The sequence below is a fragment of the Stylophora pistillata genome, chromosome 14, assembly GCF_964205215.1.
Source record: "Stylophora pistillata chromosome 14, jaStyPist1.2, whole genome shotgun sequence".
NCBI classification, from domain to species: Eukaryota; Metazoa; Cnidaria; class Anthozoa; order Scleractinia; family Pocilloporidae; genus Stylophora; species Stylophora pistillata.
Window position 1 is genome coordinate 1,852,249 of NC_142532.1, and position 16,406 is coordinate 1,868,654.

General features: G+C 41.0%; 1 protein-coding gene across 1 annotated transcript in view; it reads left to right on the top strand.

Moving 5' to 3' along the window:
* Positions 1-2,205: 2,205 nt before the first annotated feature.
* The window catches only part of LOC111335818 (neurobeachin-like protein 1), a 37,059-nt gene continuing 22,858 nt past the window's right edge, over positions 2,206-16,406 (top strand). Inside the window, exons 1-21 of the mRNA XM_022941815.2 lie at positions 2,206-2,305; positions 2,501-2,546; positions 3,127-3,336; positions 3,641-3,696; positions 4,401-4,441; positions 4,559-4,605; positions 5,357-5,413; positions 5,793-5,879; positions 6,456-6,554; positions 6,920-7,023; positions 7,235-7,371; positions 8,472-8,575; positions 9,225-9,326; positions 9,921-10,066; positions 10,446-10,578; positions 11,179-11,298; positions 11,437-11,719; positions 12,116-12,219; positions 13,412-13,485; positions 14,392-14,428; positions 14,816-14,982. Of these exons, the coding sequence (XP_022797550.2) occupies positions 2,259-2,305; positions 2,501-2,546; positions 3,127-3,336; positions 3,641-3,696; positions 4,401-4,441; positions 4,559-4,605; positions 5,357-5,413; positions 5,793-5,879; positions 6,456-6,554; positions 6,920-7,023; positions 7,235-7,371; positions 8,472-8,575; positions 9,225-9,326; positions 9,921-10,066; positions 10,446-10,578; positions 11,179-11,298; positions 11,437-11,719; positions 12,116-12,219; positions 13,412-13,485; positions 14,392-14,428; positions 14,816-14,982 (2,201 nt within the window). The 5' untranslated portion in view covers positions 2,206-2,258. The remainder of the gene's footprint in view (positions 2,306-2,500; positions 2,547-3,126; positions 3,337-3,640; positions 3,697-4,400; positions 4,442-4,558; positions 4,606-5,356; positions 5,414-5,792; positions 5,880-6,455; positions 6,555-6,919; positions 7,024-7,234; positions 7,372-8,471; positions 8,576-9,224; positions 9,327-9,920; positions 10,067-10,445; positions 10,579-11,178; positions 11,299-11,436; positions 11,720-12,115; positions 12,220-13,411; positions 13,486-14,391; positions 14,429-14,815; positions 14,983-16,406) is intronic.

Sequence of the window (16,406 nt, forward strand, 5' to 3'; positions counted from 1 at the left end):
ACAAAACCAAAAATCGGCTACTAGTGGACAAAACCTTAAATCGGCCACTAGTGGACAAAACCTTAAGTAGGGCCCTAGTGGACCAAACCTTAAAGTTGCCACTATGGAACAAAAACCCAAATCGGCCACTTGTGGACAAAACGTGAAATCGACCACTACTGGAGAAAACACCAAATCGGCCACTTGCGGACAAAACCCAAATCAGCCACTCCTGGACAAAACCTTAAATCGACCACTAGTGGACAAAACCCCAAATCGGCCACTAGTGGAGAAAACCCCAAATTGGCCATTAATGGGAAAAACCTTTAATCGGCCACTAGTCCACAAAACCCCAAATCGACCACTAATGGACAAAACCCGAAATCGACCACGTGTGGAGAAAGCCCCAAATCGGCCACAAGTGGACAGAACCCTTAATCGGCCACTAGTGGAGAAAACTCCAAATCGCCGCTAGTGGACAAAACCTTAAATTGGCCACTGGTGGACAAAACCTTAAATCAGCCATTAGTGGACAAAATCCCATATCGGCCACTAATGGACAAAACCTTAAATCCACCACTAGTGGACAAAACCCCAAATCAGCAACTACTGGCAAAACCCCAAATCCACCACCAGTGGACAAAACCTTGAGTCGGCCACTAGCGGACAAAACCCCAAATCGGCCACTACTTCACAAAACCCCAAATCAGCCACTAGTGGACAAAACCTTAAATCGGCCAATAGTGGAAAAAACGACAACTGGGCATTTAAGCAATTTACCCACTAGTGGCCGTTTTTGCATTTTTGCCACTAATGGTAGTTAGTCCACTAATGGTGGACAAAATCCCATATCGGCCACTAGTGGACAAAACCCCAAATTGGCCACTAATGGACTAAACCTTAAATTAATCGGCCACTAGTGGACAACACCCTAAATCGGCCACTAGTGGACAACACCTTAAATCGGCCACTCCTTCATTCGGCCACTAGTGGACAAAACTCCACATCGGCCACTTGTGGACAAAACCTTAAATCCACCACTAGTGGACAAAACCCCAAATCCGCCACTAGTGGACAAAACCCTAGTGGATTAACTTTAGTAGCTAACACAATTACTGGTAGCCCAGTAGTTTACATTGTGGGCTGTAAACAAATAATTCAAATTGAAAATAATTTCGTTAAGAATCCCAACTGGCCGGAGGCAAACCAGTTGGCTATTTACAAGCATGGCCGAGGATTTGAACTCGGAGCTACCGTGACACAAATCCAGGGAGTGGTCAGAGTGGGACTTGAACCCCGGAACGACGGATTGCGAGTCCGACACGCTGACCACTCGACCACGCTGCCTCCCATAATAACACCCCAAATCGGCCACTAATGGACAAAACCCGAAATCAGCCACTAGTCGACAAAAATTAAAATCGACCAATAGTGGACAACACCCCAAATCGGCCACTTGTGGACAAAACCCCAAATCGGCCACAAGTGGACAGAACCCTAAATCGGCCACTAGTGGACAAAACCCCAAATCGGCCAGTAGTGGACAAAACCTTGAATCGACCACTAGTGGACAAAGCCCCAAATCGGCCACTAGTGGACAAAACCCCAAATTGGCCACTAGTGGACAAAACCTTAAACCGGCCACTCCTTCACAAATGACCCCAAATCGACCACTATTAGACAAAACCCCAAATCAGCCACTACTAGAAAAAACCTAAAATCTGCCACTACTGGGCAAAACCCGATATCAGTCACAACAAATTGTACAAAAAATCTTGAAAGATTTGGGCTTACATCTCATCTAACGTTTAAAGCGCCATATCAATGCCTGCAACCATTATGTTTTACACGAACCCCGCAAACTTTTAAACACGTTCTCTTGCGATACCTGCGAAAGTATTCAGTATAATTTTCCGGTAAGATTTCGCGGACAATCTGATCGATTTCTCTTACATTGTGTGCTGAGACTGAAACCTTTCACCTCGGGCAAAGCTTCGTCGCACGGCCCAAACAAACATAGCGAACAACAGAGCTTATTGTATATATGCGTGTTAAAACACACGAAAGGACTCCAAAGGACACTTCACTCTGATTGGGCAGAAAAACACAAAGATTTTCTGGCACCAATCAGATGCCAGAACGACTGCTACCGTTTGGAACTAGTCTTGTAAGACAATGTCCCCAGGGGGCTCCTCTGCCCTTAACTTGAAATCGACTCACAGCCCCTGGGTCTCCGAGGATGAATCCTGGAGCGAGTTTGCGCAAGAACCAAAACAAAGATGGCGGATGGGGAGGAAGATAAAGTTAAGGAGGATCTGAGTGACGGGCAAGTTGATTTGTTTTCCATCGCATGATTTTTACTAATTTCCTAAGAATCATTTTCGAATTATTCATATTCTCAGCTAAAATGTGTCAGCGTAGAAAATGTTTGAAATTTCTGAAATGCTCGCAGTTATCCGATAATTTACTGATACATTTTTCTCCAATGACCGTTTATTCCGGGTTAACTTACCTCTTGCAGAATTGAACGCAGTCCGGATAAAATTTGGAATTACCTCAACAGCAGGGTATGTCGAAAATCTTTTGTAAAACTTTTTACATGTTCTCCCGTGAAGTCGCGCATGGAAACATTTTTTGAATTTGTAGAATCTTTAAACTTATCGTCTTGTTTATTCCATGGATGAAGTATCTTATCATTTCCGTATTTAACACTTGCCGATGAATTATGATTAATGAATGCAACATGAATATTTAAGTGCGTAATTTCCTCTACAAAGTCCTCTGAAAACGCAGTGATCAAATGCTCATTTTCATCGTAAACTATACCCACCGCGAGTTTCCCGCACATACCAGTCTAATATTTCTTTCGCGTGAAACCAAATAAAACAAAAACAGCAACAAAATAGTTTAAACTGTAATCTGCTCTGATTTCCTCTTCAGTACAAACATTAAACTCTCTCTTTACAGATATCTCATACGAGATGGAATTCTCTTTTACTACTTTAGTTTGGTTAACTTATAATTTCTTAAGCGAGTCTCGGATCAATAAACAAAATCAAGATATTAAGTCTCCTAAAATGGACCATTAGGTTCTAACGGTTACTTCACCTTTAAGCTTTTTTTATTTATTTATTTTTTTCAATCTAGGAGTGTGTAGCAACTGATATTTCACCAGAGACTGCAGAGAGCCTATTTAGAATACTAGAAGATGACGGCAGCAAAAAACCCCCATGTCCAACGAGACACACAATAAGTGTAACTTCAGATAATCAGAAACAAGATCAAGCCATTAGATGTCTTGTCAAAATGATCCACCTGATCCATCAAGCAAATCTTAACAAAAGGCAACAAGTCCACGTATGTATGATATTTATTTTTAACCCTTAAACTTCCATGAGTTACCAAGACAGAATTTCTCCTTACAATATCAATGCAATATCATGCAGACAGGTGATGAGAATGAAGAAACGTATCGATCATATGATTATTCATTGATCCAATACCAGATTCCCCGAACCCATACCATAAGAATTGTATAGCAGACAGTAAAGACAATTACTAAATTTTGATCTTAAAAAGAGATGTCATGGAAGTGGGAATGATACTGTTTGTCTGATATAAGTGTCAAAGTTTAATTTTGCTTTTTCGTTTTTTTTTTTAGTGTCTCGTAGATACACCTTCATTGTTGAAGAGATTCCTGGAAATTATACGGCTCAGGTAACTTGTGGCAAACTTCACAAGTTTTATTAATTTTTTGTTGTTGACTCTTTGCTGGACTTCAACTGCTAATTTTCCCAAATATTTTTATTTTGTTTTTATTAGCAAGATACAGTGTTTCCTAGAAAATAAGGAATACAGGGCTCTCTTAGGGCCTATCTGCACTGATGAAAAAGTTGTCTATTTTCAACAGATTTTTTTATAATTACCAATATTTTACAAGTGTGAATTGGTTGTTGTTATTTGACAAATTTTGGCTGAAGCAGACAATTCTCCAAACACATGGCCTACAATGCAAACTTTGTCAATTATTCATGAAGCTACGACCAGCATGTAATTGAACTAATATTGGTTTACTAGAAGGAAATAATTGTCTTTGGTGCAAAACGTGGGGATTCTAAAACTTTAAAACGGCTTAGGATGATTCCTGGAAATTAGAGTTGAATCTATCAATAAAAAATGCTGGCCGGTCTTAAATACAGATCAGGTGCTGACAGAATTTGACTGCTTTAAAATTTTAATGCAGATGCAACAGGCTAAAAAAAAAATTTGGCAGGATAAATTTGTCCTTTGATTTTGTTGGGACAATTTTAGTTTTGTCCCCAAGCGTAGAAAGACCCTTTGTTAACATTTGACAGAAGTGATTCATTGTTGAATACTGAATGATTAGAAGTTTTTTTGTGTGTGTTTATGAACAATTTTAGAGGATTACAAGCTCATTTCTCAAGTACTGTCTTCATGGTGGGTAAGTGACGTCTGATTAAAAGCTATAACAACTGAAATTATAATAATAAAAACTCAAATATTTTTAACTCTTTTTAGCAATATTGGTTGATCAAGAAATTTTCTTTCTTATATCCAGATGCAATTCCTAAGATTCTGGATTGTGATGACTCAGCAGTTCTTCAGGTGACTCAGAGAGGCTTTTAATCCATAATCCCTTGACATCAGTATGCATATTCTCCATACTGTTCTTTATACATTTCCCAAGGTGCTGACAAGGAGAATTTGTTTAAGAATCAAGAGCTTCTGTAGTTGGTGATCATTTCCTATATTCTCCTGACCTTAATGTTTCGTTGAGAGGTGATGCTGTAAGGAGAAATTAGATACTAGTCTTTCTAGTTTTAACCAGGTAATTCAATGTATGAACTAAGTTGAAATTGTAAATTGGCCACCGTAAAGAGTTAAAAAGCTGATGTTTCAAGTGTTAGCCCTTCATCAGAGCAAATGACAATGCAGGGCTGTGGTCTAGCAGCGCCCAGTGGCCCCCTGGCGCCTTACATTTGTTCTTGGGCAACTCAGGAATCTTAGTTTTTTCATAAAAAGCATATACTGGGCACCCTGGATTTCACAGTTTCTGAGCACTGGGCTCTCTTCAATTTTTCTTAGAGCACAGCCTTGCAAAGGGCTAACGCTCGAAACATTTTTAACTCTTTATGGTGGCCAATTTACAATTTCAACTTAGTTGATAGAACCAAATTACCTCGCTACTCCCATCAATGTTGCACCCCAGTTTCTTTAGAAACTTACCCTGTTTATTAATTTTAACCACTCAGACAAATTTCTCTGAATTATTTGAGTCCTCGCAGATTCTATTGATTTTTATTGTCCAGGTAAAATGACCTTTTGTAATAAGAACATGATTTTTTTTTTTCAACAGGCTATCTTTGTTGGAGTTGAAAGCTTTGAAGACATCATATCCATTTTAAACTTTGAGGTCAGGTGTTCAGGAAACCTTCTGAATGAGGCTTACAGCTAAATTTAACAATAATACCTTTTTAATAGCTGCTGTCCTTTTAGCATTGATCTATAAGATTAATCTGAAATCAGTTTCTAGTAGTCTGCACCATGATGCAAATGTTTTATTTGATTGACAGCCCTCTCCCCCCCCCCCCCCTCAGCACATAGAATAATTCATTTATGCTTATTTTTCTATGCTTTTAATTCAAAATTTTCCTAGACTTGAAATATGGATCCTGTCACTCACTCGGGGGTTTGCAATAATTATGAAATATACTTGAATTTAAAGTGGCATCTACTTCCAGTTTAACAGGGCAACAAGATTTATCAGATATTGATATTAATCATTTCAACAGTGTGAGGATGAAGACACACAAAATGCACTGTACAAGAGCTGTGTGCTGGCAATTCAAAAAATCATGTGTGCATCACCAGCAGCAAAGGTACTTTAAATCAATGACATGTTTTAATTAGTCATACAAGGTTATAGAGAGAGTGCAGGAGGCCATGCCTCAGTGGTTACCATGTGGAACTCTGGAGTAACAAATGCACTCTAACTGCTGTATGTGTATTCCCCTTACTTTTCTCCATCATGGCATATTTTCTTTGTACGTTCCCTGACAGTGCCACAGATCAAGGAAAGTTCGCAATAAAAAAAGTAATACAATTACTTAAGGCCTTGATTGCATCATCCATTTAATTAATGTGCTATAGAATGAAGGACAACTTCAAAATAATAAATGTTATCCCTACATTTCCAGCTTTCCTCAATTGCTCTCAGGACAACTCCTTGTTTAGTTTGTCTTCCAAATTACATATTCATGAAGACTTCCTTGATCCAAATTATAGAATATTCAACTTGGGTTTTTTTTCCTTCTTCACACCTAAATTTAAATAAACCAGGCAAGCATTTTTGGTGGACAAAGAGCCGCTTTGTGATTGTGACTCACTGCTAAATTACAAATCATTTAATTTTGAACTATCTAAGACAAACTGCTAAATTTATGGATATTTTTCAGGAAGTGTTTAAAGATAGTGTGGGGTTTGAAAGGTTTTGTAGATATTTAAGAAGACTTCACTCCCCGTCAAAAGAATTCATTCAGCTCCTTTTCAACTGGGTAGGTACTGTCAGCATATTTCTTAGTTGTTATTTGTGTGACCCTTTAATGGACACATTACGATTCACAAAGAATTTCTGCTTATGATATCAATACGATATCAAAAGACAACATCATTGAGATCTTGGGATTGAAATTGTTAATTGACAAGTTACCTGAGAGCAGTGGTGATACAAGGGTGAAAAAAACTCTGTCTTGATCATAAGTTAGAAAAGAAAATCAACAGACAAGTATACGAGAAAGATTCTGGGAACGGTTCAGAGTCACTGAAATTTTTTTCAGTTTTTAAGCCATATTTAGTTTTGTACGTTTAAAAAACTGTATTGTTAATCTGTCCCTCTCGCATACATTTATTTTGTTTATAGGTAGTGGAAGGGATTTATAGTAAAGAAAACCAAGTGATAAACAATGTTGATGTTGTGTTACTTCTTCTGGATTGGCTTCCATCTTTATCAGCGGAAAATAAGAGGTAAAAACAGTGCTGCTGTTTTTTTTTTAACGTATAGAAAAACAATAGTGTTGTCTCTTGAAAGAAGTTTCTTTTGAAAGAATTAAACATTTCATCTTTTGAAAGAATTAAATATTTCAAAGAAGTGTCCATCAGAGAGCTTACAACAAAGTGTCTGTTTATTTTCCACTACAACTGACATTTTTTCTTGTTGTCTCCTTTCTCACTCCAGACATGTAACAGAATTTATCAAACACTTGTGCAAGTTTTCGATGCATAATGCCATGTTGTGTAGCACCAATGGTGTGTTCAATAAAGTTGTAGCACTTTTGGAGTCTGATGTACAGAACATTAACACCATCTGGGCAGGTATGTACAAGTTTGGCCTAAACCAACAAGATGGTTTTTTGAATAACTAGAACATTGGCTCAGGGGGATTTGTTAGAAAAATCAGAAGTGTCACTACATATTAGACGGCAAAGTCTAAGAAACTGCAAAAAATTGTAATTTGGTAAGATCAACTAAGTTGAAATTGTAAATTGGCCACCATAAAAAGTTAAAAAGCTGACATTTCGAGCGTTAGCCCTTCGTCAGAGTGAATGACGAAGGGCTAATGCTCAAAACATCAGCTTTTTAACTCTTTATGGCAGCCAATTTACAATTTCAACTTAGTTGATATTACCAAATTACCTTGTTACCCCCACCGACGCAGCACCACAGTTTCTTTAGGAACTTACCCTCTTTATGCAAAAACTTATACATTGGCAAACAGGAAAATGTCCAGGTGATCGATTTCAAGAGCACCTTCTTGGTGTAGAAAGGAATAACAAAGAAGCATCCAAACCAGTTGTTACTTTCTGACAGACTAACAGACTGGTTGACTGACCAATCAACTGACTGACTAGAGTTTCAAAGTTGACATTTTGAGCATTTGCCTTTGGACGCTCGAGATGTCAACCTTGAAACTCGTTGCGTTGGCCAATTTTCTTTATTTACTCAGTTTTATCAACTCAGTTGATAAAACCCAAATAGTCCATTTTACAGTTATGTGCTTGGTTGCCAAGCCTTTGAATGGGAGTGAGGCTAGGGGTGACCTTGTTATGATACAAACCTTGCTGCTTTTCAAATGTAAATCACTTTGTTATCATGCTAACTAGATACAGGTCTCTATCACGACAAGGTCATCTTTAGCCTCACTCTGAATCAAAGGCTTGGCAACTAAGTACACAACTGTAAAATGGCCTATTATCATGTTACCCACTGACACAGCACCGCAGTTTCTTTAGAAACTTATCCCCTTTATTCAACTGGCTGACTAAGTGACTTGTTATAAGTGACTCTCTGTCAGTCTCAATGACAGACTGACTGTCTGATTGCTTAACCTACGGCCAACAAACTGCCACATGTATAGATGTAATCCGAATGGAATTCAAGCTTTTCAATAACTGTCCACTTTTTTCTCTTTGTAGAATCTCTGATCGGTATATTGGAGGCCATTGGTGCACATTCTGTAACATCGCGTGAACTTAAACAGATGATTGGTCTCTTCGTACCTCTGGAGGATGGTTCACAGGTTAAAAAGAACATTGTTAAGTCATAACCATCTCTGTCCATATGTCTTGCATAATAGCAACATAACAAGACCCTAACCCACCTTAAAGCCTTTTTCTTTAAGTGCCGAGCAAATGGAAGTCATTGTAATAGAGAGACATTGCTCTTTTTTTTTTTCCTTGCTTGCTTGATAGAGAACAAGGGGTTCACTCTCCTTGAAAATACCACATCTCATATGGTACAGCAGGTACCCTTGTGATTTCTATAGGAGATGAGCTATTTTGTTGTGGGTAGTGGCAATTCATAAAGAAAATTACATACATCATATTATTTAAACTCTTAGGGCTGGCTATTTACACTAGGTCTAACCCAAACCGCGGTTTTACGGCAATCAGTGAGCCTGTCTCAGGGATTATCTACAAGAAGGTTGATTTAATCAAAGAAATGTCTTATCTTTATTAGCTTTCGGCCCTCTTGACACTGTTCACCAAAGTCATATTCAGATGAAAGGCTCGACTAAACTGAAGATGGCTTACAACGCGGATTTGTTAAACAATGGCTAAACTTTGTTCAAAGAATCGGCCCTTAAAGTTTTTTTTATTTTTTCTTTCAAGTGAATCTCTTTGTTTTTTTAGGTTACCAAGTCTTTTTTTTTTTTTTACAACCAACAGGTACCATTTGCTTACAGAGTCCTTCAGGCCTTAGTAAAAATGTCATTTAGTAGCAGCCGGTTGAGAGCAAAACACTTCTTTGACCTTCACCACCCCTCTGCTGTAAGTGATGGCAACATGGTGGAATTATTCAATCAATCTCTCCCCCACCCACCCCACCCCAAACATGTACATTCGGGAGGGGCCTCAAGTTCAACTCAACAAAGTGGAGCGTTTGACGCCAGCCGAATCGTAAGATAACTCTTCAGGCATCAGCAAGGTCATCTTATTTCCCCTGAAAAGTCGTGATGGGCCAAAATCTTAAATCCTCGTGAGCAGCTTTTTACAAAACGGGCCACGATCTAGAAATTTTTCCGCGCCGTTCGCAAAAAAGCGGAAAAAAACAAACCAGCGGGAAAAAAATAATGAGTCATTTACTTTTCTTGGGCGGTCTGTATGGAAGGAAACTGTGCCCTTGGTCTTGTGTACGGCCCTCAGCATACTCAAGACCTCGGGCACAGTTTCTTCCCGGACCTTTCGTTCGGTAATTAACGTATATGGATTTCTATGTGAAACTTTTAATTTTTGAAATTCCATGATTGTGTAGAACATGTAATAGGTGGCAAAACGAGGAATTTTTTAAAGGGGGGTTCCAAACTGTGATTACAATACACGTGTGTATTTTGACAGTAGCTTGTGCTTTTTTTCCCGTCAAAGGGGATCTCTGTTCCAGGTATTCAGAAATGGCCCGGAAATAGCTTCACCTTTCACGCTTGGATTTGCCTGGACTCCGTTAAAATCAAAGAGAGGAGTGATTTGAGTGTAGAGAGAAAAATATTTCACTATCGGCGAATCCTCTACAGGTAAACGTTTTCATTGAATTCATTGAAGACTGATACATGTACCAGGTAGGTTTAGATCTTGTCACCGGTGGATCCAGGGGGAGGGTGTGGGGGCTTCCGATCCCCCTCTCCTCCCTCCTACCCTCGTCAGACCTATGGGTTTCTTAAACACTTTTCTGGCAACACAATTCTTGCAATGAAAAGGTGCCGGGTTCCTACTCTATATGAAGTCTCGAGTCCAGGCCTCGATCCTCTCGAGGAGGAACGTATGGTTATTTCCCCTTTAACTGCTAGTCTAGTGTTTATCTTTTTCATTTATTAATTTTTTTCTTAATTCTGGTCTTTCTTTTTCTTGATCTACTCCAGTGGGAGGTTTCATAAGCTGCTTTTTTCTTTACAGTTTTTTTACTGCTTCTGGAGCTGGTTTAGAGGCGTTTTTTTCTTCCACCGGACATCTTGTTGTGGCCGTGTGCAACAAAAAGGAATACACTTCTGTTACTGTTCCAGTTTGCCAGCTCAGTGATCAAACATGGGTACGTTTTCTGAATGTGTTTCTTCTACGGAGTAAAACAGAAATAGTTCGAAAACGCTTTAAGTTTCCGTCTCAAAATAAGCTGGGGGATATTTCAGATAAAAAAAAGACATGAATTTTGGTCCTCAGAGAGTTTTTCTCAGGCCCTGTTCCTTCTGTTAACTCACAAGTATCGTGGGGGCCGACAGAGCTGAATAACGTATACGCATGCGCCAGGCTTTGCCGCGGAAACACGGATTTTGAGTCGTTCGCATGGTTGATTTCCTATTCTGTTGCTTCGAGGCGTCGTTTTCCTTGTCGCTTTTCTTTTACAGAACAACCTCCAAAAATTTGGCACACCCCCTAAAAATTTTCAAAAATTAATTTTCTCCTTTAAACCCTTGGAAATAGGAAAGTGCCTTCGACGAAAACAGAGTTCCTCAGTTTTAGAGGTCAGCCCTTGTTATTTTCCGCTAATTTCGCTAAATTTTAGGCCTAGGACACTTGAGCCCGCGTTGTTGACCGCATACCCGCTGACGTAGCATTTCATTATTCAGCTCTTTCGTGGGGGCCTATAATCTTGTTTATCACTTTACAACTTTTGTTCCTGGTAATTTCCCAGCATTCTGTAGCGGTGTCGCATATACCTTCCCGTCGTCCTTTTGGGCAGAGCAATGTGTCTGTTTATGTTGATGGTGTGCTGAAGATCAGCAGCCCAATGAAGTTTCCTTCGCTCTCAGAGGTAAGTATAGTTTTGGATGGTTGAGTGCGCTATCAAATTGGTAATGACTAAAGTGTTTTGTAGGTATGACCCCTTGAATTGCACTTGAAAGTATGATGTAGATATTTTTTTAATTACGATATTTTTCTTCTGTTCTAGGATATTTCCAGTTGTCAAATCGGCTCAGGATCCCATCAGACCAACATTTCACCACAGGAATTCCAAGATGTGAACGCCAAAAGCGGTCAGAAGAGGTTCACCTTCCCCCTCTCTCTCCCGGGGCTGTCAACAGAGTCCACCTCACCCCACTGCTCCACCATTTCTGCCGGAGCACAGGATTATGTGTGGGGGGTCCCAACGTCTCTGCATGGACAATTAGGTCCCGTATGTGTGTTCAGCGAAGGACTACACGAGAATTATATCACTGCTTTGTATGTAGCAGGTAAAAGCTGAAAATATTACCTCTGATTTTTCGAAAATGTCTTTATATGAAAGAAAAAAAGTATCAAATTTTCAACTTCGAATATTGCATTTCTAGTGTTTTGATTGGTTCACTCATCTCTGGTTTTCAACCCATATTCTGAGTTGCCTTATATGGAAATGCATAGCGCTAACTGTTGCGGAGGTGAAAAAAGCTATTTACCATCTCATTTCCAACGCGCACTTATGGAATAATAGTTGAATTATGGAATAGTTCTTATCTTTTTGTGGACATGTCACGTACTACGCTCCCTCCCCTCCCCCCCCCTTATGACTAGTCTGGTGGGTATCCTGATGGCTTGCTAGGATATACGTTATTAAAACTAGTTTATCTTGTTTTCATTTCTTCTCGTCTTAGGTCCAAATAATCTTAACCTGTTTCAACCAGTTGATACCTTCACTTCTACACAGCTCGCGCTAAATGACCTTACTCCAAAACTAGTTCTTTTCTACAATTCGAAGGTAAGTCGTTTATTATTAGTGTTGTAAAAGTGAACGGACCAACGCCAGCAGCTTGTTACTGTGTGTCTGAAAAAATGCAGGCTGTAAATTCTGAAAACTCTCGGGGCCTGAAAGGTTTCGGGTCTGTCTTTGGGTGAATTTCTCCGGTTTCGAGAACACCTGGGCCCAATTGTTGGAAGGGTAGATAACGCTCTTCAACGGATAAGAGTTAGCAAAAGCAACGTTCTATCATTGGATGGAGATTTATTCAGTAGATAGCGTTATCCATCCCTCTGAACAACTGGGGCCAGCATTTTCGCACGGTTTTGTCGAAGTTTTTATTGTGAGCTTTAAAGTAATTGAAGAAAAGGATCCACTAAATACCATTTAAGTTAACCATTTCCCTCCCAAGATCTTGTTAGTAATTCTCCTTACTGTCTGCCATACATTCTTATTCTTATTCCTATTTGAACCGCCTCCGGGTTAGCTCAATTGGTTAGGGCGCCGGATTGTGTTGTGCGGGAGGTCGAGGGTTCGAGCCCCGGCCGGACCAATACTCATGGTCTTAAAATAACTGAGGAGAATTTGCTACCTTTCTATAATATCAAGAAATGGATAGATATTCTAGTCTTCTCGGGTAAGGACGAATAAACCGTGGGCCCCGTCTCCTGCAGGGCAAGGGGTAGGAGACGTTAATTTCCCGTGCACGAGATTACTGTGTGGTGGATGTCCTCCCCTGGGGTTGGATGGGTGGTTGTGACAGGGCCCCATTTAAACCAGCTATTAGCTGAACTGGGCTACCCTGTATAAATATTCGCAAATACAAATACAAATATCATGTTAGTTTGGAGAATTTCGTATTGGATCCACTACCAATCCCTTAGTTGATATTTTTCTTTATCTGCTTGGTATTGTATTCATATTGTAGGGAGAAACTCTGTCTTGGTCGTTCGTGGGAGGTAAAGGCTTAACGGGAAATTAAAGCCGAATTTTCGTGCGCCTGGAGAAACACGAGAAAAATTTTTTTAGGAGGCGTAACGGAATCGTCTCTAGGCTAGAAAGGCTCCCGCTCTTGTTCGTTTTAGAAAACGTTAGAAACGCTCGTTGTTGCTAGAAAATGTTAAAAAATTAAGCATGTAGACAGTAGAGAAGATAGCGCTAATTTCGATTCATTGTACAGAGGGCGAGATAAATGCTGTTAATGTTTCTTTAGGCTGGACGAGATCATGATCTAATGTGTAGCGATTTAACGCCAGGTCAACCAGGCAGAGTCCACTTGGATGGCAGGTAACAACTGTACTGTGGAATGAAACTTGTTTTTATAAAAGTGAAGTAATTATTTATTTTTTCAATAACGTTGAATTAAGAAAAATTGTGAGTTCCCCACAAGGATTTGCCTTCCAGTCCTTCGAATTGAACTTTTTGAGGCTCCTCAACGGAGCTACAGATGTGTAGAAGTATGAAATTAGTGTTTCATTGATGAAATCTGTTTCACAAATTGTTGGAAACTGAATTGACCAATCAGACGATGCGTACTGTCATAAATATCAGTCTGAATCAAACACGCATTTTGATCGGTTCTAGATTCCATCTTGCCGTGGGTCTACACAGTAACGGTTTCAGATGACGTCAAAATGTGGTAGGAACAATAAAATGGCAGATGAGGCGCAGCCCAGTGTGCCACTGATGTTGTTACCACATTGTAACGTCTTCTGTGATGTCACTGGAAATACCCACGGCAACAGAGAATCTATTTGTTTTATATGATAAAGAAGTAAACGCTGTTCGATGGTGACGTCATCTATGCGTCTGCCCTCCAATAGATCATCAGTAAGAACCAATCAAAATGCGTGTATGATTCAGATTGATATTAGTGACAGCACGCATCTTCTGATTGGTCAATTCAGTTTCCAAGCGGATGCTTTATCAGGTTATAGAACCCGAATGTAACTAATTATGAGATAAGAGCATTACAATGTAGACCGCATTTTTTCTGGGCTCTTTCACATGATAAAGCCACGCAGGATGTCGAGAGAACATAAGGAAAGTTTATAAACCACGAGCTGAAGGCAAGTGCTTTCCTCATATTCTCCCAAGACACTGCGCAGACTTTAAACAAATGAAAATTAACCTCTCTTAGTTCGACGACCAAGCTCATTTCATCACTTTTTGTGCCATTTTCCCTACAAACAGATTAACTGGCCATAGATGCAACACTAGCAGCATGAAGGTAAGGGAAGAAATTGTCGGCAACATCCGTGTATAGCTTTCTATTTGGGCCAAAACCCTGGTTCCTACTGCAGGAAGGGTGGCTCAGGCTAATGCTTTCGTCGAAATAAAGTCTTTTTGGATAGCGCAGTACCTTTTATCAACCCTTATCCGCTGGATAGTTGGGTAAGTTTGTTATCGTAAATTGTCCAAGCTCTCAGAGGATGAGGTATGCTCCTTGTCGGGTGAACTCGCTTAAAATGTTCCCGTTTTTGTGGGAAGAGATCCTGTCGTTCCTCTTGAAAAGAACTTTCGCTTTTCAGTTTCGAACAAATTTAAAACCCATCTTTCGTTGTTTTTGTTTAGCCTTGTTACTCAGATTATATTTATTGTCTCTGTTTTTCCTAAGGATGCTGTGCGCTGTATCGGTGGAATGAAAATCTTTTTACCTTTGTTGGAGCAGATCGCGTCCTTTGAACCGGAAACGCCTAGGGAACATATTAGCAGCAGTGAACAACTGGAAGTCTTTGACTTGGAAAAGTCTCTTGAAATGGGAGAAGGGAGAAGCCCTGAAAGGTAGTTTAAAATATTTAATCTAAGCGCTGAAGCTAAAATGCACGTCTGTCCTCCTTTAAGGGCAGGGGAGGGAGGGGGAGGGGATCTTTGTATTTTACGTCTCTCTCGGTCTCACTCGGTCTCACTCGTTCTCTGTCGGTCTCTATCTCCCCTCTCGTTCTCAGTAGGTCTCTATCGGTCTCTGTCGGTCTCACTTGGTCTCTCTCGGTCTCTATCTCCCCCTCTCGTTCTCAGTAGGTCTCTCTCGGTCTCTCTCGGTCTCTTTCGGTCTCACTTGGTCTCTCTCGGTCTCTATCTCCCCCTCTCGTTCTCAGTAGGTCTCTCTCGGTCTCTGTCGGTCTCTGTCGGTCTCACTTGGTCTCTCTCGGTCTCTATCTCCCCCTCTCGTTCTCAGTAGGTCTCTGTCGGTCTTTCTCGGTCTCACTTGGTCTCTCTCGGTCTCTATCTCCCCCTCTCGTTCTCAGTAGGTCTCTCTCGGTCTCTGTCGGTCTCTGTCGGTCTCACTTGGTCTCTCTCGGTCTCTATCTCCCCCTCTCGTTCCCAGTAGGTCTCTGTCGGTCTCTCTCGGTCTCACTTGGTCTCTCTCGGTCTCTATCTCCCCCTCTCGTTCTCAGTAGGTCTCTCTCGGTCTCTGTCGGTCTCTGTCGGTCTCACTTGGTCTCTCTCGGTCTCTATCTCCCCTCTCGTTCTCAGTAGGTCTCTATCGGTCTCTCTTGGTCTCACTTGGTCTCTCTCGGTCTCTATCTCCCCCTCTCGTTCTCAGTAGGTCTCTGTCGGTCTCTGTCGGTCTCACTTGGTCTCTCTCGGTCTCTATCTCCCCCTCTCGTTCTCAGTAGGTCTCTATCGGTCTCTCTCGGTCTCACTCGTCTCGGTCTCACTCGTCTGGGTCTCACTCGTCTCGGTCTCACTCGTCTCGGTCTCACTCAGTCTCTGTCAGTCTCTCTCGGTCTCTATCTCCCCCTCTCGTTCTGAGTAGGTCTCTATCGGTCTCTATCGGTCTCTCTCGGTCTCACTCGGTCTCTGTCGGTCTCTCTCGGTCTCTATCTCCTCCTCTCGTTCTCAGTAGGTCTCTATCGGTCTCTGTCGGTCTCTGTCGGTCTCTCTCGGTCTCTATCTCCCCCTCTCGTTCTCAGTAGGTCTCTGTCGGTCTCTCTCGGTCTCATTTGGTCTCTCTCGGTCTCTATCTCCCCCTCTCGTTCTCAGTAGGTCTCTATCGGTCTCTATCGGTCTCTCTCGTTCTCAGTAGGTCTCTATCGGTCTCTGTCGATCTCTCTCGGTCTCTATCTCCCCCTCTCGTTCTGAGTAGGTCTCTGTCGGTCTCTGTCGGTCTCACTTGGTCTCTCTCGGTCTCTATCTCCCCCTCTCATTCTCAGTAGGTCTCTTACGGTCTCTGTCGGTCTCTGTCGGTCTCACTTGGTCTCACT